Source organism: Rhinolophus sinicus, chromosome 3 (genome assembly GCF_057876585.1).
Source record: "Rhinolophus sinicus isolate RSI-liver-muscle chromosome 3, RSI-T2T, whole genome shotgun sequence".
NCBI classification, from domain to species: domain Eukaryota; kingdom Metazoa; phylum Chordata; class Mammalia; order Chiroptera; family Rhinolophidae; genus Rhinolophus; species Rhinolophus sinicus.
The window spans coordinates 88,648,120-88,664,236 of record NC_142503.1 but is presented as its reverse complement, the minus strand read 5'-3'; the positions used below and the strand labels follow the sequence as shown (position 1 = coordinate 88,664,236).

The window sequence follows — 16,117 nt, the reverse complement described above, 5'->3', positions numbered from 1 at the left end:
TTCATAGACTAAATTTCTGACTTCAACAGAACTCTTTTAATGAAATTTGTAAGCATGTGGGGCAATGGTTAATTTTATTGCATGCTCTTAAGAGGAAAATTACTTCCCTGTTTAAAATTGACTATCATAACATCATATTACAGAATAAAGAAGTTTTAAAAAGTTAAACTTAAATACTTCCAATATTGTTAATATTCAAAATATTATGTTGTATATTTCGTATGTTGTAGATGTTTAAAAAACATCTTCTGTTTCCACTGTATTATTAAAATCTTTGAATTTGTTGTTATCTTTAATTTTTCACAACCTTATTTCTTTGACATGTTCATATTTGATTTTTGTACTTCTTATGCCTTAGGTGAATTCTTTTTTGTCTAAGTATATTACAACCCAAGGCAGTTAAAATACTGTCAATAAAATAAAATAATATTTCTGTAACTCGGTTCCATAGATGAACATTAGTTGCTTGTCATTTACATGATTCACTTGGTCAAAGAAAAAGAAAATTTTTCACTGCATAAAAGTATCTGAGGAATTAGAAAAATTCATTCATGTTACACATTAAAATAGAAATGTTTAAATCTCCTTGTGAAACAAGAGATTACTTTTTTTTTTTAATTTTCAGATATTGATGAATGCTCCTTCCAGAATATTTGTGTCTTTGGAACATGTAATAATTTGCCTGGAATGTTTCATTGTATCTGCGATGATGGTTATGAATTGGACAGAACAGGAGGGAACTGTACAGGTGCGGCCTATTAAGGGCTTATTTGTGTTCTTAATAGTTCAAATGAATATTTTGTGCTAAATTCTTCAAATTTCTGCTTAGCTAAACTACACCTTGGGTTATGTATCTTTTTGAGACAGAAAAATTACATTCTGATGCATTTATTTTTAACCATGGAACTAATCCATTTTTATACAAACAACCTAATATTAAATATTGAACATTAAACTGGGAAAGTATTTCTTTGTATGTATTTTTGTTTGTGCATGCATATGTGCATATATATGTATATTCATATTTATAATTTTAGTTAAGCAATAGTGACAATTTTTTATTAAGAATTCAACATTTAGTTATCTAGTAAGGATATTAAATGACATCATAAATACCATGTGATTGATCTATGGAAAATGTTTTAGGGATATACAAGGATTTAATCTTTATTTCATTGTGCTAAGTCTTCATAATGATCTTTAATATACTAATTTGCAAAAAAAAAAAAAATCCACCAAGTTTTTGGAGGAGCAGTGACGAGAGAAAGTGAAGATCTTAACGTGGGTATTTAAATGTTTTTCCTAGATATTGATGAATGTGCAGATCCCATAAACTGTGTAAACGGCCTCTGTGTCAACACGCCCGGCCGCTATGAGTGTAACTGCCCGCCTGATTTCCAGCTGAACCCTACAGGTGTGGGTTGTGTTGGTAAGTAAAAGCTATCTGAAACAAACAAAACTGTATAGAATTGAATATTCAAACCCTTTGGTAATGAACTGTGATGAGTGTTTGGTACAATTAATTTGCAATCGAAACAGTCCTTTCTCTTAAACTCTAGATTACCAAATCGTATGGTCATTTTTATCATGTTTATCTTCCAAGTCATGTTTGGAAACAGGAATTTTTGAGGCATTTGCCCTGACCTCCTCCCCTCACTGGGGTAGGAACCAGGGCCTGCAGACGTGCAATACTTTGTTCAAGGTCTCAGAGCCTACAGATGGCAGAGCTCAGACACAGTCCCAAGTTGCCTGGCCCCCTGTCCCGTGCATTGGCCAGCACAGCCCAAAGTGGTAGAGCTAATGGAATATACATTTCTCTTTCCTGTGAGAAGGGTCACGTAGGAGTGTAATAAATGAAGTGATGAGAAGGAAGGAATTGGAGAACTGGATTTCTTGAGCCAAACCACTGGAGTGGAGCAAGTTGGGAGATCCGGGAGAAGCGGGGAAGGCAGTTCAGAATCTCTCTTCAGCATTCCTGACAGCTCTGATCTTCAGAAAAGAAGTATCCATCTTTTGCCATCAGCCCTGTTTCTGTACCTTACTGAGAGTTTATGTAAAGGATTAAATGGTCTGGAGAGTTTCCTGGCAGAATAAAAGAAAGAGAGAAAGAAAAAAAGAAGGGAGGGAGGGAAGGAAGGATGGGAGAGAAAGGAAGGAAGGAAATTCTTGTTTCAGTAGTCAGCTGCCTACTGTCTTCAGCGTTCGCTTCCCTTTGGTCTGGCAGTAGGTGGAGGAAATGTTTGCCTCTGTGATTTATATACAATTTCTATATTATTTTCAAATTTTAGAGACTATCTCAAGTTAAACTTTATGGCCACTCCAAGTTCTGATTTTTCCATTCAAAATCATTTGTTCAGTAAATATTGAGTGCCTTCTAATGGCTAGAGAGGCAACAGAGTAAGCAAATTCTCTGCTTTTGTGTATACATTCTGGTGGCAGGAAGACAGATATAGTAAGAGCAGATGCTGACACTGGAAGTAGCTGGAGGAGAAGTGCTATATTATTTGGAGGATGGGGGGGAGTCAGAGCCTTGAGGAGGGAGTAATCCAACTGGACCTCTGTGAGGAGAAACCTCCAAGGAAAAGGAGCAGCCAGTGCAAAGGGCCTGTGGCAGGAGAATGCTGGTGTTGGAGACACAGCAACGAGGCTGTGTAGCAGGAGTGATGGGTGGGCTGGCAGTATGAGGAAGAGAGTCAGAGAAGGAGCAATAGCCCAGATCACAAAGTGGTTCTCAACCCCGGGAGCACAGTAAAATCCCGTTTGGAACCTTCAAATAATGCTGTCTCTTTCACTCCCAGAAATTGAGTCACTGGAGCCTCAGTATTTCTTAAAAGCTTCCTTGGAGCAAAGACTGTGAACAGGCAGCTAATAAAAGAGAGTATTCCACAAGTTAACAAACATAAACAAATGTCCAAAACTATTAGTAGTTTGGAAAGAAACAAATTAAAACAATTACATAAATACCACTTTATATCTAATAGACTTGTGGAAATTAGGAAACGTCAGTCCCATGCACCTCCATGGCCCCTCTGTCCTGCTGGTGGAAGAATAGACCAGGACAGCCCTACAGAAAAAGCGCTGTAGTACTCAGATTAACTGTCAGCATGTAATCAGCTTCATTTTTGAGTTTCTTTTTTGAGCAATTCTAACTTTATATGGATTGATACTTCATGGCTTTATTCTGTCTTAGAGATTTTCCAAAGAACAAAAACTCATTCTAGCTCAACGCCATAAGAGTCCGCTGGACCCTTTTATAAGTCTAAGATACATTATGAGAAGTTAGTGATGTTATTTTTCCTTTGTCTGGAACCATTTTATTATTCTAGGTTTTATTTCATCATTACTCATCAGTTATGCCTAGTGATGCTAAAAACAAAGATTAATATAATAAAGTGGAAAATGATGGCATCACCTGGAAGGATGACATAATAGTGAAAATGTCACTGTTGCATCATCCTTCAATTTTCTTATTGTGTTGCCCAAGGGATTACATCATCTTTCAAGAAGGTATAAAAGAAGGCTGGACACACTATATTTGGAATATTCTTTGAACATTTATTGAACACAGTTGAGAACTCAGAAGTTTTTACTTTCTGGCCAGTATGGCAAAGAAAAGAAAATTGACAGTAGGAAACATTTTGCTATCGTTAGATGTATCAGCAGATGAATACAACAGAGACTAGCACTCTAGTCTAAATGCTAAAGATGGTGGTGAAATTGATCATCTAAGCAAAATGCCAGGCTGTGAGGCCAATATCTTAGATGAAATTTTTCAAATTTAACAAAGAATGACCTAACAATATATTTCTATAGACAAAGGAGATACAGTATTCTTGTCTGTTAGTCAGTACGAAGACATTCATGCCGTATTTGACAACAAGTACCTGAATCTTCCCAGGTTCTTATGTTCTTCCATATCCAAAATTTAATTGACCTGGTTCTTAAGTAGACAAATGTGAAGGCGGGTGGTTAGACAAGGGTTATTGGAAGGAAATATGTGATATGGAAATAAAAAGAAATCATTGGATTGATAATTATATGTTGATAAACCTAAAAATGAAAATGTTTTCCATTTGTGGAGCGAAGAAAGGATCTGTCCTCTCATCAACAAAATTATGAGCTGTCAAAGTTTTCAAACATTTCTTCAGGTATTGTGCTTTAATGATGCAAGAACAAAAAGAAAAACAAGAAGTAATGATAAGCTAGAACCTATTAGAGAGGTGTTTGAAATGTGGCATCAGTTTTTATGAAATGGATATGTTTCAGGTTCACACATGACAGCTGACATGCAGTTAATTGCATTCATAGGACCATCCAAAACCAAGAAAACAGGGAATAAAAATTTGAATTAAAATTAGATTCTTATTAAAATTTCTACTAAGGTGATTTCACTATGCAAGAGATTGTTTTGCATTGAGGGTTAAAACGAGCCTTTTATAATAATGTACAAGAATTTGAATTTCATAATTTGAGTAACCTTTCTCTAAAAAGGGGTTCTCACTGTGGCAAGGGCAATTTTAAGCTCCTGTGTTGCTCTGCAGACAACCGCGTGGGCAACTGCTATCTGAAGTTCGGGCCTCGCGGAGACGGGAGTCTTTCCTGCAACACGGAGATTGGAGTGGGCGTGAGTCGCTCCTCCTGCTGCTGCTCTCTTGGGAAGGCCTGGGGGAACCCCTGCGAGACGTGCCCCCCTGTCAACAGCAGTGAGTATGGAGCTGAAGAAGAGGAAGGGAACAAACTCTGGTAGCTGAAGACAAGTTGCCATTTTATTCTTGTGCTGAGGACAGGAGAAACTCACAGGCCAAAATTTTGAATTTGGACTACTTTTCAGGGATTATGCAGAAACCAGCCAAGCGTGATTTATATAAGAGGAATTTGAATTCTTCTCTTGCTGTGTTTCATGATATGATGAAAGAAAAAAACAGCTTTTAATCACAGTCCAGTATGAATGATGACAATGTCAGTTCTCCACGGTCTCACAGATAAACTAAGCCATTCCCGGTTCTCCTCAGAGGTTGTTTTAGTTCCGGTTCATAGCTGTGTTGTATTCCTGAAGTCAATCATACTATGCCTGAAGTTTAAACACAACGTTGTGATATGGGCATAGATGAAACTTTTGAATTGTCACGTTTTTGAGGGTATTTTTTTTACTAGCCAAAACAGTTTTGATATAAATTGTCTGTGAAGGAGTTTTTCTTTAATTAAAAACAAATGGTTTTCACCACCCAGAGTCAGTTCTCCTTCCATCACCATATATTTGATCCCCCTTACCCTCATCTCCCACCCCCCACCCCCCTTACCGATTTATAGATGATGTAATACAGAATTGTACACCTGAAATCTATGTAATTTTACTAACAATTGTCATCCCAATAAACTTTAAAAAAAAAAAAAAGAACAATTTACTATCTGAAAAAACAAAACAAATGGTTTTGTTACTCTGTCTATCTAATTTATGAAGGTAATGATCTTATTTCAAGTAAAGTGTAATATACTTTTAAATGTATTTTAAAAAGCACTAGAGAAAATGTAGATACATCCCTCGGGATGTGTGTTTTGAGCCTGGCGTTAGCCTCGTGCTTGTTCATTGTCTCAACCACTTGGATGCAGGTGTCAAAATTCTTCTTTTCTGTTATTTTGTAGCTGAATATTACACCCTGTGTCCCGGAGGTGAGGGCTTCAGACCTAACCCCATCACAATCATCTTAGAAGGTGAGTGCAGCTGTAATTATCACCCTGATTTAAACAAGGTAAAGAACTGACTTTAGAGAAAAGCTGGTAGAAATGTCAGGGTGGAGCAATTCCAACAAGATGAGTTTGCAAAATTACAGATGGACAGTCCATCACCAGGATGCGAAGTGACCACTTGTAAGTCGGAAAGAGAAGGCCCATTCCAGTGATCTGATGGCTGATTGTTCTGCACAGAAACTCCCTTTGCCAACTGTAATTATCCCCAACTTGTTTTCATCAATCACTCTCCTCCAATGACAGCAAAGTTCCATGACAAAGCCAGGAAAATCCATGTTCAGAGTAAATCCACCACCTAGGTGTGCATTCACGTGGGTGCATGGACGCCTATGGGTCCTCCAGGATCCCGTGTTTGAAAGCTCTCAGGGTAACTCTTGTCTTGAGTGATGGTCTCTTTGTAAGCAAGCTGTCTCCTCTTGTGTAGACATTGATGAATGCCAGGAGTTACCAGGTCTCTGCCAAGGGGGAAACTGCATCAACACTTTCGGGAGCTTCCAGTGCGAGTGCCCACAGGGTTACTACCTCAGCGAGGAAACCCGGATCTGTGAAGGTGAGGCGAACTCATACCTGAAAAACAAACAGCACAATTCCCAACAAAATTCCTGATCAGGCCAACGGAGAAGGCTCCAACCTCACACTCTACCAGACAATCAGTTGAGACGGAGTCATAGCTTTTTTCTTTTCATATCAGCCTTGCCAGATACATTAATGTACAGCCCATTTGCTGTAATTTATTACTGTTTTTCTCTGAGTAAATGGGTTGATTAAATATAAATGAGGAAAGCTGTGGAGTAGTGTAAAAACATTCACTATGTAGTGTTATTAATTCCGGTATTGATAAGGATTATATTTTAAATAGGGAAAATAGGTAAGCTTAAATATAACTGTTCAGTTAATATTTTTCAGTAATTTTTAAATATTGGACTTCATGTTGGACCACTATAAAAAAATGCAAAGATTATGCAGATGCCTTTCTTGCATCCATCTTCCCTCTTACCGCATGGCACTGGAGTCATCCTTTTATGGGGGCCTGTATCCCCACTAGCCTGGGAACTTCTTTATAGCTACAATTCCTGGCGTACAGTAAATTTCCATAATCATTTATGGAATGAATGAAGCCTTCTTAAACATGTAAGCATTTCCATTATAACCTTTCTCTTGCAACGTGTTAGATAAATGCACCTGGAAGAAATACCATTTAATAAGGAGAACAACCAGAATCTACATTGCTTCTAGGTCTCTTAATCAGTACTAATTTGAAAGGAACTATAAAGACTCTCCTAACTGCATTCAGTGTAAAGTTGGCACTAAAATACAGTTTTAAATGACATAAGAGGAAAGTTGGCTTTAAAGCAATTCCATTTGAAGAATATGAAATCTCAATTAAAAAAAAATAGGTGCCATTTAAATTATTTTTTGCCACTTTGGAAAATTTCATTTGGTGAGTTTCATTTTTGAATATTGGATTTTTTTTTCTTTTAAAGAAAGACATACTTTGTGTCATATAAATGCATATTTTGGAGCATTTCTCTGTAATTTAAATTCTGAATTTTATGAAAATATGGATTTTTGGGACTTATCTTACACATTGTTCAGTAGTTTAAATAACATAAATTCATGGGGGAAATATCTTAATTAATGGATATTCTTGTGCTCTAGACATTGATGAGTGTTTCGCGCATCCTGGTGTGTGTGGGCCTGGGACCTGCTACAACACCCTGGGAAATTACACCTGCATTTGCCCACCTGAATACATGCAGGTCAACGGAGGCCACAACTGCATGGGTAGGTAAAGGTCTCTGAGATGAATTAGGTCACACTTGTGTGCTTCCCATGGAAGGCATTTATGTCTCAGAGTTATTATTCATAAAGTTTGAAAATGAAATCTTTAGGAATCATTAAGTATTTCAAAGTCTTATAAACTTCTGGTTCTGCATCATGTTTTTGAACTTTGGCTGTGTAATTACATTTATTTTTTTGTTACCCCTTAATCCAGTTAATAACATAAGTAAGTCACAGGATATAATGCAACATAGAAAATATAGTCAATAATGTCATTGTAACTTTGTACCATAACAGATGGTTACTAGAGATAATGTGGTGACTGCATTCTAAGGTATATAAATGTAGAATAACTACATTGTGCACCTGAAACTAATATAATATTATATGTCAACTATAATTTTTAAAAAAGAAATTATTATATATAGTTATGTTTTATTTTTTTTGAATTAAAATATTACATATTATTAAAATGAGACCTTTTTTATTTCAGGCATACAAAACAACATAGTAGTTAGACATTTATATACTTGACAGAGTGACAACCCTATCCACCTGACACTGTACATAGTTATTACAATATTATTGACTATATTCCCTATGCTGTACTTTATATCACCTGACTATTTTTTATAATTGACTTTCAGTATTATTTTATATTAGTTTCAGTAGTACAGCATATTGGTTAGACATTTATATAATTATGAAGTGATATTCCCGGTAAGTTTTTACATTATTGACTATATTCCCCATACTGCATTTCACATCGTTGTGACTATTTTGTAACTACTGATTTGTACTTCTTAATCCCTTCACCTTTCTCACCCAGCCCCCAGACCCCCTACCATCTATTAATAGTAACCATCAGTTTGTTCTCTTTGTCTATGAGTCTGTTTCTGTTTTGTTTGTTCATTTATTTTGTTCTTTAGATTCCACATATAAGTGAGATCATATGGTATTTGTGTTTCTCTGTCTGACTTATGTCACTTAGCATAATACCCTCTAGGTATATATAGTTGCATTTTAAAAGCATGAATCTGAAGTAGGAAATTTCATTAAATTACATAGTCTTAAATAATTTTAATGTTCCATCTATAGACATTATTTTACAAATGAAAACATTTCAAATTTAATATGTACTACTTTTTTAAAAATGCCTTTGAGTAGAGAAACAAATATCTATTAACTTTGTTCCCCAAGAAAATTATAAATGAAATTCCTTACTTAAAAACAAGAGAGATGTTAATCTAAAAATGATTTATGTTCAACTTAAAGAATTCTTTTAAGATACCTCCAAATGACCGAGACATTTTTCAGAGTTGTACTAATGGAGAAAGTTTGGTATCTTCAGGTGTTTAGGCTTCATTATTAGCTACTTGCTGATATGATTGGTTGACTTACTTGTTTTTCTACATGTAGACATGAGAAAAAGCTTTTGCTACCGAAGCTACAACGGAACCACTTGTGAGAATGAGTTGCCTTTTAATGTGACAAAGAGGATGTGCTGCTGCACATACAATGTGGGCAAAGCCTGGAACAAACCGTGTGAACCATGCCCAACGCCAGGAACAGGTAAGCACACCACTCCTGCTTCTCCTGAAGGTCGAGGCAGTGACACACGCATATATGTGACTCTATAGGAAAAGCAACTGTGTACGAAAACTAGACACGCTCAGTTCTGAAGCCCAGGCGGCCTTCTCCAGAATTCAAATGCTGATTTCTGAAGTATCTGTTGAATAGGAGTCTGGATCCTGAAAAGAAACCCCATTGTCAAAGAGCTAGTTTATTGCACTGGTCCATTTAAATTCATTATCTTAAGCCATGCTGGCTAATTATTCATTTAGTCATCAAACAAATATTTATTGAGCAACTACTGTGTGTCGTGCTAGACTTGGAAGGTGTAATTTTTTGATGGGAAAAAACATGTGGTGATTTAAAGTCCATCAAGTTCAGTAAGTTTCTTTCTTTAGTTCAATATTTAAAAATATGCAAAAATAGATGTGAAAGCAAACTTTACGTAACAGAAACTTATTGTCAAAGTAGTCCTCATGCATTTCTTTTCCCCTCAAACTTAACTGGAATTTTTAGGCAGGAAATAAAGCTTGTCTTTACATGGTAAAATATTTCTCACAAGCAGATTCTTTTGAAAGAAAAACTGAAAAATAATAGACAAGAGCAAAAAGTAAAAATCTTAAACTTGTTGCCCACTCAGGTTCTTTTATGACCTGGAAAATGGTATTAAACTACTTTCAATAGTTTTAGATACTAAGAGTTAAATCAGCAGGGCAAAGAAGAAACAATGATTATGCATTTGTTTCCAAAAATTACATTGGTATATGCATTAAAATGTTTCATTTAATGTGATGAAATGAAATTAAGGAGAGACTTGATGAAATGACACATGGGGCCTTTCCCAAGTGGCTCAAGTTCAATGGGCAAATGGATTTTCTTAGCCCTATTTAGCCATAGTTTTGTTCTGAAAAATCAAATACAAATATTTTTATAGTTTTCTAATTTAAAAATTCCATCAGTTAGAAATTGAAGATCACCGGCTTGGTGAATAAAATATCACTTTTCTTTGTAACTGGAAGTAAAGGGCTTAGGTTTGAGAGCCAGGTCTATTTTTAATTTGAAGCTCTGCCACCTATTGTCTGACCTTATGTAGATTAATTATTTTTTCTGAAACTGATCCCTCAGATATAAAATAGGGATAATAAATAACAACCGTGACTAAATCATATGGTTACAGTGACTATTAAATGAAACGAGAGATATAAATTACAGTTCTCACATTGCCAGACAATTTGAAACCATTAAATTAAGCATCTACTATGTACCTCTCTGTGTGCTCTGGATGCTCGGTGAATATCGTGGGTAAATATACAAAGCCCCACCCAATAGCAGTTGGTATATAGTCTGTAGTATGTGTTTTACCTAATACTGTTTTCAAGAGTTTTACACCCTTGTATAGCAGTGGGCATCAGTAGCAATCTACTTCTTAAAAATTAGAATTCTTTTGAATTTCTATTAGTTTGGTGAATTATATGTAGTAGTTGCTATTAACAGTCTCTAATGCATTGTTTTTGATGCCTCAAATTTCACATTTTAGCAAATTGACATTTATGTGTTAAGAAATTTATGTCTCATTCATCATTTTTTATTAACCTATTTGACCACTACAAAATTATTTTTTCATGCCGATGCCTTTGTGTAATTCCTAATCCCTTTTTCAGTTTGTACTCTAATCTGATTTTTCTATCTACATAAATTGGATCATTTTTAAAACCCTCACTATTAAAAGAATAAAAGAACTTATGTGCCTAAAGGAGATACTTTGAATCTTGTAATGATTTATTTATTTTCTAATATCAGAGCAGTAAAAAGTTGATAATTTAATAATAATAATAATAATAATAGTAAAAAAATGCTTAGACTACTTCTTGGATCTAAGAGCTGGCAATGTTATCAAGTAAATATAATTGAAATTAACATGTCTGATTGTGAATAACATAAAATATATTTGTCAGTGAAAGTGGTGCTATGTAAAATGTTACTTTGAAAGAGGTGGAGAATTTTAATAGTGCATTTACTTTGTTTTTATTTTAAAGCTGACTTTAAAACCATATGTGGAAATATTCCTGGATTCACCTTTGACATTCACACAGGAAAAGCTGTTGGTGAGATTTTCCAGATTATGTTTATTTTAATACATATATGTAACATTTTGTAAAACTCTATTCAGTGTTTTTAAAGTTTGAAGCACCATGAAATATAATGATCTGGATTCTGATCTAATACAGTTAGAAAAGAAAGAGGTAACATGTTTACAGACTAACCAAGTGTTATAATAATGGTATTATTCAATCAGCATAGTCTGGTGATAGCGTTATGACAGTTATGTGACATCTCAAGATTTCACACATATCAAGCTAAAACTATAGTTTTTCTTTTCATGAATATTGTATTACATGACTCTAATCCCCCTTATTTTAACCTTTAGTTGCTGTTTTCATAAGTGTATGTTCAACTTTTGGGTGTACATTTGCAGTATCCCTTTCTATTGATCTATTTAGGAATTTGCAAGATTATTAATTACATAAATTACTTCCTTCTAAATGTACTTTCTATTGCTCATTCTACTTCTCTTCTTCAAAGGTTAAATAAGTAATATAATTTTAAGTCTCCATTATCAATGCGTATGTAACAAATAACATAAAATTAAGAAAACATAATGTTCTTTATCAGATGAGTAGCAGCAGTTAAGGGAGTCTGACCAGTAACTTGAAGAGGGGGCTTGATTCCCTAGGAAGTACATTTGCTACACTGACACTAAAATAACTTGGTGTATTTGATCAGCTACTTACATTTTTTCATCACTGTTTAAAGGAAGTACTCTATTTTATGGTCCATATGCTTTCATGAACCACAAAATCGTTCATACCAGTATAGAATTGATTTTTGTGACACTGAGTGTGTGTTCTCATTCCAGTGTACACATAGCATTGTTCAAGGTTTTATGGTAAATACATTAAGCAGAACCACATATATTTAACCAAGTCTATTCAATTTCAGACATTGATGAATGTAAAGAGATTCCAGGCATTTGTGCAAATGGGGTGTGCATCAACCAGATTGGCAGTTTCCGCTGTGAATGCCCAACAGGATTCAGTTACAATGATCTGCTCCTGGTCTGTGAAGGTAATTGAATGATGTATGACCTTCATCCAAAAAAGTTCGGTGGACATAAGTGATTTTCAGAAAGTTTTACTATTTTGTCCTCAGTATTTCAGAATAGATCACCAAATTGGCTAAGTGAATGTAATGCTGATGCAATAATGAAAGTTTCAAGTGCAGTTGTTGCTCTTTCAGATATTGATGAGTGCAGCAATGGTGATAACCTTTGCCAGCGAAATGCAGACTGCATCAATAGTCCGGGCAGTTACCGCTGCGAGTGTGCGGCAGGTTTCAAACTCTCACCCAACGGCGCCTGTGTTGGTAAGAAGGAGACCGATTCATTCTTTGGCCCTGAGCACAACATTCTTTATATTGCCTGCACTAAAAAACTGTCCATGGTTTTCTACCAAAAAATTATTCTCAAAGGTAGTTTTGAAAAGATTTTCTGAGTCCGTTCATTCATATTGAACCTCCTTCCCCATGCATTTTAGATTATTTTATTCAGAAAAGAGGTCTCTCCAATGGACTTTTAGATTTTTTTTGTTAGGAAAGGAGGTCTCTCCAATGGATTTTCCTAGGATGGGACCTAAACTAAAATAGTATCCTCGAGATACCAATCAACATTAAAAATTGCATGATTTTAAAAGAGAGAGACTTGGATACTTTAAAGCCTGTCTTTATTTTGATTCAGCTGTTGTTATGGTTCATTTTCAACCTCTCTGTAATAATTAATAGCAGGTTATAGAAACGTGCCTGTGAAAAAATAAAGGAATTTTAATAAAAATCAGATATGGGTAACATGTGTTTTATTTTTTGTTTTAGATCGCAACGAATGTTTAGAAATTCCTAATGTTTGCAGTCATGGCCTGTGTGTTGATTTGCAAGGAAGTTACCAGTGCATCTGCCACAATGGCTTCAAGGCTTCTCAAGACCAGACCATGTGCATGGGTGAGAGGAGGACCTGAGTTCCGGGGGGGGTGAAGTGCAGCTGAGCGTCCAGAAGAGATTACAGTTCAGTCACTTGCCATGAGGAACTACCATGTCTCTGTCAGAAACAGTCCTGCAAAAATTTAACAATGTGAAACTGTTTATGGTTTCATTCAATGTAAAATTTGCAAGCAGGACATACCACAGTATGTTCCTCAGTTCGGTGTTCACAACCTTTCCCCCAGATAGCGCTCAATTCACATGCTTAACCTGCACCCTGGGACACTCAGGGTTATGTGGACGTCACCACAGGATCAGCAGCCTTTTACCCCTCTCTATTCCCACTCAAGAAAGCCTTTCAAATGCAAGAGTGCAAGGGAGTAGTAAGAGAGACAGTATTAAAATGAATATATACACACACACAAACATATATGCAGAGGGTGCCAAAAAATGCATACACATTTAAGAAAGGAAAACGATTAAAATTGTAATACTCAACATATACCGATAACAAAAGATGACTACAAGTCACGTTTGACTTCTGCGATTACGAGAGGGGCTCAAAGTAGTTACCATCAGCATCCAGACACTTCTGATTATGGCAAACTCCTGCCTGAGCAACAGTGACCAAAGTGTCCACTTGTATGCATTGTTTTGACAACCCCACTACACTTTTTCCTCAGAATCATTGAATGCATGGGATTTATCTGCTTCTTTTGTTTTTTAACTCTTAAAAACAATTTTTAGAAGCAAATGTAGCAAAACTCTTTAAAAAGTTCCAGTAGCTGTTGTAATGGTTAGTTAAGCGGTAATAGTATTCAGTAAGTGCTTGTTGAGCTGATGATTAATAAGATTTGAAAAGCAGATGGGCCGGATGTCTTGGAACTCAGCAGAACCACTTAAATCTGATGTCAGCCACTGGCTCTATCTTTGCCGAGAGACTCTCCTCCGTACTTTGCACTGAAAGAGGAAACTCAAATTTAAAACTTGGCTATTTGTAATTAGCATGTTGTCAGTTTAGAAAAAGTTAAAAAGTTAAAGTTGTGCATCTACTCTTTCAATATTCAAGATGCCATCTACATGAATGGTGAAGTCAGATTGCAGGACTGCAGAACTAGTTTTACTTTATGGCACAGCCATACAATGAGGACCACCGGAAGAACATCTGTGTTTATCTGTTGCCGCCTAAGAGCGCCCCCACGGACGTCTCCCGTGGTGGTCGGAAGGGTTCTCTAGGGGATGCTTGTGCAGAAGACAAATGGAGGATTGGCCGTATTTGCGTGGGCTTTCTGAGAATCCTTGCTTATATGTGCTCCTCCTGGCTGCACTCTCTGAGGGAGAGAATACGAATAGCTAAAAAATATGTGAGATTTATGAATGGGAAATTCATATGGAGAAAATCTGCCCTCAGTGCTAACGATTCATATAATAAAAGTCAGCTAGACTCTTTGGTAATACGTAGCTTCAACAAAGCTTCCTTTCTAAGGAGCAGTACCTTTTTTTGCAGGATAGGAGGGTTTCAGCAGCCTGAAATTCAGTCCAGGGAATCTGCTCTCGTATTTGAGGATGACTTTTTGAAATATTTTCTTAATTCCATGTTTTTGAAGGCTAATAATATTGAGTTCTAATAGACTACTTCAGTTTGGGTTCATTCCACTGATTCATAAAATTTAGGAACTGAAGTTTATCTTTGTTGTGCTGATCAAATTAAGGTATATACATTTCTGGGGGAGTGTTTATAATGCTTCATAGAACAAATTGTGTTAGTATGTCAAAAGACTGGTTTCATTACAATTGACAAGCAAACTCTTCATTAAAATATCTCCGCTAAGGGATTGCTTGCTTCGCCTCGGTCTGAGCGTTATATGTGCCTATAAGTCATTAATCAGCACTTTTTCTTATAATTTTATAATTTAGAGTTTTCTCTACCTCATACTTACACTTTCCTTAAGTAAATATGGGTTCCTAGTGCTGCATAAAGAACATCTGAGTGAGTAGTTTAAAATAATGTGAATGTTTTGTAGGCTATGCTTTTCCAGTTAAAAACTGAATTCCTTTGAGCCAATGTTTTTTTGCAGATGTTGATGAGTGTGAGCGACATCCATGTGGAAACGGAACCTGTAAAAACACTGTTGGATCCTATAACTGTCTCTGCTACCCAGGGTTTGAACTCACCCATAATAACGATTGTCTGGGTAAGCACTCAGTCTTTTAGTGCTTCTATTTCATTTCTACACAATATACTGAAACAAAAAAATAAAATCAAAGAATAAATAAATATTTTTATTATTAAAATTGCAAATGTGTGTGAAAAGGTGTGTATTATCACTGGCTAATTTCTAGTTAACTAAAGCCTTAGTGTTGGCTTAAATAACACAGCCATCTGCCATGCTGAGTGCTTCTGCCAGTCAACCAAGAGATTCAGGGGGAAAGGTCATGCAGGTGATAGTAAAAGTATTGGGACTGCTTTCTGGTTTGGAGTGATTTTGACCCCTTAGATGGGATCAAAGATAGACCTGTCATTGTTTCAGTGGTATTACAAGTATTTCATATAATCCATTCTTGATTTATATTCAAATACTGGCAGTCCCCAACTTAAAACATGTTGTGCGTTGAAATTTCATTTTTGAAGCCCGGGATGCCTTTTCCCACAGAAACAATGCATGATGACTGACTAGATTTCCAGGTCAGCCCTCAGAAGCCTGTTTGATGTCTGTTACTAACTGTAGGTTTTCAGTGGAAAATAAAACTGTCTCCTTTGCATGGTACAGAATTTTGCCCCTAACAACATTGATTGAAATAAGAATTGCTAGTGAGTGGAGGGAAGTTGCCTGTATCTGGTGGAGGAGATAGTAAGAGAAATGACCACAAATGTTGATGGTATTTCTTGTTTACCACGTGTCAGGCAATGTAACTTTAATTTGCACGTTCCTATAAGGTATGTGAAAATAACAAAGCCTTTCTACCATTATGGGACCATCACAAC

The 16,117-nt window shown here is 35.9% G+C and overlaps 1 protein-coding gene across 1 annotated transcript in view; it reads left to right on the top strand.

Annotated features, from left to right (window-relative positions):
• FBN2 (fibrillin 2) overlaps positions 1-16,117 on the top strand; it is a 266,506-nt gene that overhangs the window by 207,673 nt on the left and 42,716 nt on the right. The window contains exons 35-46 of the mRNA XM_019732405.3: positions 626-748; positions 1,307-1,429; positions 4,542-4,703; positions 5,644-5,712; positions 6,173-6,298; positions 7,408-7,533; positions 8,950-9,102; positions 11,139-11,207; positions 12,103-12,228; positions 12,400-12,525; positions 13,027-13,152; positions 15,210-15,326. Of these exons, the coding sequence (XP_019587964.1) occupies positions 626-748; positions 1,307-1,429; positions 4,542-4,703; positions 5,644-5,712; positions 6,173-6,298; positions 7,408-7,533; positions 8,950-9,102; positions 11,139-11,207; positions 12,103-12,228; positions 12,400-12,525; positions 13,027-13,152; positions 15,210-15,326 (1,446 nt within the window). The remainder of the gene's footprint in view (positions 1-625; positions 749-1,306; positions 1,430-4,541; positions 4,704-5,643; positions 5,713-6,172; positions 6,299-7,407; positions 7,534-8,949; positions 9,103-11,138; positions 11,208-12,102; positions 12,229-12,399; positions 12,526-13,026; positions 13,153-15,209; positions 15,327-16,117) is intronic.